The following is a 7,500-nucleotide window of genomic DNA, read 5'->3' as shown; positions in this document are numbered from 1 at the left end:
GTGTTTTAGATTTATGAAGAAACTGGTTATACTTAAAATGTTTAGGAAACAACAGTTTTGATATACACAGGGAAATATATGTACAAATACCTGGCATTGGTTTGATTTATTTTTAAAGAATGTTTAGATGTTTGTGTTGAGTTGTATGGAGGATATTCAGGCTTTTTTCTTAGAACTAGCTCTAAGTTTTAAGGAATACCTTAAAAGCCCATATAAGGTGTTTTTACTGTATTTTTTTCATTCATATTTTATGAAGAGTGTAGTTAGCATTAGCTTTAGGCAGTTTGAAGACTAAAAGGGGGAGAGGGCAGATAAGGAGGATAGTTTGAGTTGGACTGCAATATATTTTGAAAAAAATGTGTTTATCTCCCTCTCTCTTTTCATCTCTCTCTCTCTTTCCATCTCTCTCTCTCTCTCTTTCCATCTCTCTCACTTTTTCCATCTCTCTCTCTCTCTTTCCATCTCTCTCACTCTTTCCATCTCTCTCTCTCTTTCCATCTCTCTCTCTCTCTTTCCATCTTTCTGTCTCTGTCTCTCTCTGTCTGTCTCTGTCTCTCTCTGTCTCTCTCTGTCTCTCACTGTCTCTCTCTGTCTCTCTCTGTCTCTCTCTGTCTCTCTTTGTTTGTATCTGTCTCTCTCTGTCTCTCTCTGTCTCTCTCTGTCTCTCTCTGTCTCTCTCTGTCTCTCACTGTCTCTCTCTGTCTCTCTCTGTCTCTCTCTGTCTCTCTCTGTCTCTCTCTGTCTCTCTCTGTCTCTCTCTGTCTCTCTCTGTCTCTCTCTGTCTCTCTCTGTCTCTCACTGTCTCTCACTGTCTCTCACTGTCTCTCACTGTCTCTCTCTGTCTCTCTCTGTCTCTGTCTCTCTCTCTCTCTCTCTCTCTCTCTCTCTCTCTCTCTCTCTCTCTCTCTCTCTCTCTCTCTCTCTCTCTCTCTCTCTCTCTCTCTCGTCTCTTTCTGTGTCTCTCTCTCTCCCTCCCCACCTCCCCCCCACCTCCCCCTCTCCCTCCTCCTCCCTCCACCCTCCTCCCTCCCTCCCCCCCTCCCTCCCTCCCTCCTCCCTCCCTCCCCCCTCCCGCCCTCCCGCCTTCCCTCCTTTCCTCTCCCATCTCCTTTTCCCTCCCCTCTCCCTATATTATATTATATATATATATATATTATATATATATATCATATATATATATTAATATCTATATATATTATATATATATATATATATATCATGATATATATATTATATATATATATATCATTATTATATGATATGATATATATATATATATATTATATATAGACATATATTATATATATATATATATTTAAATATATATATATATATATATACTATAGTAGATATATATATATATATTTTACATTATATTATAATAATATCAATATATTATATCAATTTATATATATATATTTATTTGTTTATTCCTTTCTCTTTTCTTTTGGTGCTCTAATTCAGTCTAGAAGGACACCTCCTAAGAGCTTGACTACAGTGTATCTAGGATTCCTTTATTCCTACACACAGTGTTGTGATGCAGCAACTTATGTGACGTACTGTACTGTGTATTAACACTTTCCCTTCACTTTGGTTTATGAGCTAATCAGTCAATTTCTGTTGATGTTAAACAGAGAGAGAATTCTTGGATTGATACCAGTCATTCCTATAATCCGATACAGCCAGATATCCTGGTGTGAGTAATTGTAAAATGTTCCATACAAGTGGAATCTTTTGTGCAAAATTAATGTTACTAGTGGTTGAGTTTGAAGATACTGTTTTTAAAAAGCAATTGAGGTTATTTGTGAACCATGATATTAATGATATTAATGTAACACAAGGTTAGATTTTTGTCGTATGAAAATTTGAACATAATACACAGACACAAAAGTACACAGATTCATTATTGAGAGACAAGTATGCTATTTATGCTTGTGTGTTCTGTGTGTCTCATAGTGCATCCAGAAATATATTTTTCTATTACATTTAATCCGTGAATGAGTATGAAAGGGTGGAGTTGGGTGAGACCTTTAGAACTGTTGAAATTATCACTGTAAGTAATTTACCTTCAGTTTTTCATAATCTAAAATACCTTTTGGACAACTTTGTTTTTTCTCAAGACTGTTTTACAGAAAATGAAAATGCTTTCAAGTCTGTTATAGAAGTCCTTATGATAAGCCATTGAGTTAATGCTCGGCTAAGCTAGCTTCTGTGTAATCTTTGGTTTCCCAAATATGAAGGCTACAGGGGATCTTTTTACAGTATATTTGTAGCTGCATCATGTGTAGTTATTCATTTATCTTTACAATGGAATTTTTATTTATTGCTGTAAGAAAGTGATGAGTGAAGAAAGGCAGTCCAAAGATCTCATAAGAATTCAGCCAATTTTTTTTATATGTAAATGTAGAAAAAAATTCTATATTCTGAGTTGCATTTGTTGGCATATTACAATTACTTTGAAGAACTTCCTCCAGATTGTGGAGCTCACAGTAGCACACTATATGTCTCGTAATGTTTTTCCCAGCTATAGTTTAATTGTTTGTTATTGTAAGGATGTGGGATGACATAGACAGAACATTATTGGAGGACGCAGGATGTCAGAACAGCGGTGTCAGTTAGAACATTATGAGTAATTAGGACTAATTTTGACTTGTAACTACTTAAGACTGTAGGTCCAAGAACAAGGGCCATTTTTCCAGTATCCTAAACAGTGAAATGTAATGGGTACATGTAGGTTGAGTGAAAAGGTTAGATATTTCAGCACATTATCATTAGATAGGGAACAGAGGAACCTCTCATGGTGCATATGAATTTTGTGTGTGTGTGTGTGTGTGTGTGTGTGTGTGTGTGTGTGTGTGTGTGTGTGTGTGTGTGTGTGTGTGTGTGTGTGTGTGTGTGTGTGTGTGTGTGTGTCTGTGTGTGTGTCTGTGTGTGTGTGTTATTTTATATGTGCAGATTTGTATAGTATGTACCTATGTGCCACATATACACAGAAACATACACATTTAAATAAACTTCTTTTTGAATCAGACCATATCCAAGTTTAGTCTGAAAAAAAAAAAAAAAAAAAAAAAAATGAAGTTCTACTTGTGAATTCATGGCACACAAGGACCTGTCCCCAAACTCCTTGCATGTAGTGATGCCTGTTTGCCTCTGCAGCTTGGATAGTTTTCACCATGTTGTATGTCTGCTTTTATCCTTACTTGCTGGGCATTCACTACATTTATGTTTCGTGTAGAACACCAGTACACAAGCAGTTAATTTGATAGTGGTATCATGCAGTTTATATTGTACTGATTAGCTTCTGTATTTTTTTTTTTTTTTTCCTATTTAAATATACATATATTTTTGTTGTTGTTGTTGTCCTTCTTATCTTTGTTTCAATGATATAAGGTAAAGATAAAGATTTTTTTCAACTCTGTTTCTATCCATCTAATTCTCTCTAATTCCCTAGTTCCCTTTTTTATATCATTCTCTCCATCTGCCAAGTGACACAGCACAAGGTTCACCGGCACACTCACCATAAGCGCAGAAACCAATTTCTTTTTTGTTTTCAAGTGTCTTGTATTCATGGACTGGACCTCAACTCCTTTACAGACATTGAAGGCCTTGGAGGTGTTCCTTCCATCCGACCCCTGGAGACCCTCCACAATGCTCTCTCCCTGCGACAACTGGACACGTTCTTGGAACGCATGGCTCTGGCACAGTTCCGCACGCCCCTCTCCTCCCCTCCTAAGATGCCATCAACGCCCAAACACCCCCGCTCGCAGCCTCCTCCTCTAGGGTTGCAGTCCCCTTCTTCCAGTAAGTGGTCAAGGGATTCATCATTGGAGATCTTATAAGAATGCAGTTAACACTTAATCTGACTTTTGTGTAAGAAATCTGTCTTTAGAAGAAGACTTGTCCGTTCTCTTGTGGGTTTCTTAGTCTTTAATAATGCCTATTTTGGTGGTGGCAACAGATTGTTGATGATACAAAAATAGTGTCTTGTTTATATTTATAGTTTTTTATTGGTCTGGCTGTACAATAGATGGCAGTGGAATTGTGTTAGTATAGTTCATACTAAACCTTTTTTCTTGATTAAGATTAATTAATCATGCCAGATATAGATGAATATGAATGCAATATCCTGAAAAGATATTTCTTGTTTAGATAGTACTGGAATTTTGTTGTTGTTTTTGGCCTCATATTAGAATTTGATATCTTATTGCTTGCCATATAACCCATATCTAGTTGAATTGTTATTATTGTCAATGTATTTTACATAAACATTTTACTCCCTGTTATTCATCACTCATTTCATTGACATTACACAAATATATACTTCAAGAAGTAAATATAATACCGCAATTAGAGATTCTTAATTCAGATTTAAAAAGGCATTGTATGTAAGCAATATTGTATTTTTAGATCTTATGTGTTTACTCCCACCCTCCCCCGCCCATGTTAGACTTCTATGTCTCTCTTTATTTCTAGAAATACCCAAATTGAGTTATGTAAAAAGACAAAAGAAATGAGTCCATTTTCTTGTGTACTGTGTAACTCCTGAACCCCTCCTCCATTTATGAAAAACTGAGAACAGATATGGAAGAAGTATTTTGCATTGTGTGAATAGAAATTGCCACCTGACTATTCCAAGGAATGGCATACTCTGTGACAGTAATTTGTGTGTATCATTCATAGTACCCTAATAGTTTTGGCAGGTGTATAGGACGCTCTGTAATGAGTGTGTGTGTGAGATATCAAAATAGGTAACTCGCAAATGTAAGTATCCCTGTTTTTGTATGTTAGCCTGTGACCTATTTTGTAATAATCCTTCCCTTTAAACTTTGTAGTACAAGGGCTTTGTTGAATGGAGAATATGGGTGAGTTGGTGGGTAAATCAAAAAGCTAGTAAATAAGTAAACAAATGAATGAGGAGTGTGGAAATTAGTGTATAGAATGACATGAGATGAAGAGTGAGGTTAGGGGAGGGGAGGGAAATTTATGAAGAGAGAGAGTGGGTGAAAGAGAGTGGGTAAGAGAGAGTGGGTGAGAGAGAGTGAGTGAGTGAGTGAATGAGAGAGACTGAGTGAGTGAATGAGAGAGAGTGAGTGAATGAGAGAGAGAGAGTGAGTTAGTGAGTAAGAGTGAGTTAGTGAGTAAGAGTGAGTTAGTGAGTAAGAGTGAGTTAGTGAGTAAGAGTGAGTTAGTGAGTAAGAGTGAGTGAGTAAGAGTGAGTGAGTAAGAGTGAGTGAGTAAGAGTGAGTGAGTAAGAGTGAGTGAGTGAGAGAGAGTGAGAGAGAGTGAGAGAGAGTGAGAGAGAGTGAGTGAGAGAGAGTGAGTGAGAGAGAGTGAGTGAGAGAGAGTGAGTGAGAGAGAGTGAGTGAGTGAGAGAGAATGAGTGAGAGTGAGTGAGTGAGTGAGTGAGTGAGTGAGTGAGTGAGTGAGTGAGTGAGAGAGAGAGAGAAAGAGAGAGAGAGAGAGAAAGAGAGAGAGAGAGTGAGTGAGTGAGTGAGTGAGTGAGTGAGTGAGTGAGTGAGTGAGAGAGAGAGAGAGAGAGAGAGAGAGAGAGAGAGAGAGAGAGAGAGAGAGAGAGAGAGAGAGAGAGAGAGAGAGAGAGAGAGAGAGTGAGAGTGAGAGTGAGAGTGAGAGTGAGAGTGAGAGTGAGAGTGAGAGTGAGAGTGAGAGTGAGAGTGAGAGAGAGAGAGAAAGGAGAGAGAGAAAGGAGAGAGAGAAAGGAGAGAGAGAATGATTAAGGAGAGAGAGAAAGGAGAGAATAAAGTAAAGAGTGTGTAAGAAAAGAAGTAGGAAGGAGAGAATGGGAGAGAGGAATTAGAAAGGAGAGAGTAAAAGAGAGAAATAAGGAAAGTGGGAGAGAGAAATAAGGAAAAAGGGTGAAAGAGAGAAAGATGAAAAAAAATGAGAGAGAGAGAGAGAGAGAGAGAGAGAGAGAGAGAGAGAGAGAGAGAGAGAGAGAGAGAGAGAGAGAGAGAGAGAGAGAATGAGAATATAAAGAATATAAAGTTGTGTACGTTTTTGCATGTGGGTGTACTTCTGTGTGTGCATCTGTTCTATATGTTACTCTGGCTGCACATTATTCATGTACTTGTCAGACCCACTCAGACTAGTGTCATGGCTTCTGCTGAAATTCCAACCTTTTCTGTTTAGTTAACTTTTGTGATATTTCTTTCTATTTTCACATAAAAAAATCCACTGTGCTTTCTTCATGGCCTGTAGGCAGAAGACCAATTAGGATATACACAAGTTGAGTAGTAAATAACCTCTGTATTAGGATCTTTATAGAATTGTAGTCAGAGAAGTAATTACTCCTCACAGATCTGTGAGACAGGTAGCCTTGTAGATAGGAACATAGAGTAGTTATTTATGTGGTTAGTTCAGGTAGAGTAGTGTACAAACAAAATATTATGATATAGTACTCTTAAAACAGAAACAGTTTTCTTTATCTCTTATAAAGTTGCTTATGATCACTTATGCTGAAGTTAATGTAGTAAGAGGTTGCTTTCAGTTATTATCAAGTAAAAGCTTTTTAGATTATTAAAAGTATAGCTTCAGAGATTTAAACTTTGCTGTCTACAGATATTCAAAGAGAATGTTAAGCTTTTGAAATTGTCTCTGTGATACTTAGCCTTAAAGAGCTTTTGCTTCAGTTATTAATTTCATATATTAATCTTAGACTCTTTTAATGTTCAATTAATAATCCTGATGTCTGTGACTCTTTATTAACCATGTGTGCACGATGTGATTTTATAATATCTGAGAGATCACAGCTGCCTTTGGCAGTGTTTGTCTTCAGAGTGAGTGCTGGCTAGAGAACCAGCGCTCAAATCATAGCTGTGGCAGAGGGCTGGTGTGAGCATTAGTCCCACTCCTTCTCCCTCAGGTATTGGCTGGTCTGGACCCCCCTCCTTCGTGTCGTCTTCTGGCCCCTCCTCCCCCAACCTCACCACACTGGAGTTCTTCTCACATGTGCACCAACGCTACGACACCTACATGCCACCATCTTCACCCATGTACCTCATTTCTGTACCATCTCACACCACAACTTCAGACACCATTGTCAACACCACCACAGCTGTAGAACACCCTCTCCATTCCTGTCTCACTACAAACACCAAATCCTCAGTCGCTGCCACCATGACATCTGTTGCCACACTGCCTACCACAGCCAAGGAGAGTGTACTGGCTGCTTCTCACACTGACATGACTGCTGTTTCTGCTGCTGCTGCTGCTGCTTCTGTGCCTGTAAATGATCTAACCAACTGTGTATTCCCTGGTTACAATCATCAAGAGGTGTTGTTAGGCTCCACTCCACATGGCAGTGCAGTTGAGTGCAGTAACAGCGAAGTGGAGATGTTCACCTCAGGAGAAGGAAGTAGTAGTCCTACCTCACCGTCCGAGGGCTCGGAGAGCTTAGGATCACACTCGCAGACAGAGGTGGCATCAGTCATTGAGCGCGGTGACACTGCCACACCAGATACTCATAGTGATGCCCAAGAC

General features: G+C 38.6%; 1 protein-coding gene across 1 annotated transcript in view; it reads left to right on the top strand.

Annotated features, from left to right (window-relative positions):
* LOC125036957 (inositol hexakisphosphate and diphosphoinositol-pentakisphosphate kinase 2-like) overlaps positions 1-7,500 on the top strand; it is a 117,476-nt gene that overhangs the window by 109,016 nt on the left and 960 nt on the right. Inside the window, exons 34-35 of the mRNA XM_047629918.1 lie at positions 3,598-3,804; positions 6,884-7,500. The exon at positions 6,884-7,500 is cut by the window's right edge and continues 960 nt beyond it. Coding sequence (XP_047485874.1) covers positions 3,598-3,804; positions 6,884-7,500 — 824 coding nt within the window. The remainder of the gene's footprint in view (positions 1-3,597; positions 3,805-6,883) is intronic.

Source organism: Penaeus chinensis, chromosome 22, assembly GCF_019202785.1.
Source record: "Penaeus chinensis breed Huanghai No. 1 chromosome 22, ASM1920278v2, whole genome shotgun sequence".
Classification (NCBI taxonomy): domain Eukaryota; kingdom Metazoa; phylum Arthropoda; class Malacostraca; order Decapoda; family Penaeidae; genus Penaeus; species Penaeus chinensis.
This window is presented reverse-complemented; position numbering and strand designations above follow the sequence as displayed.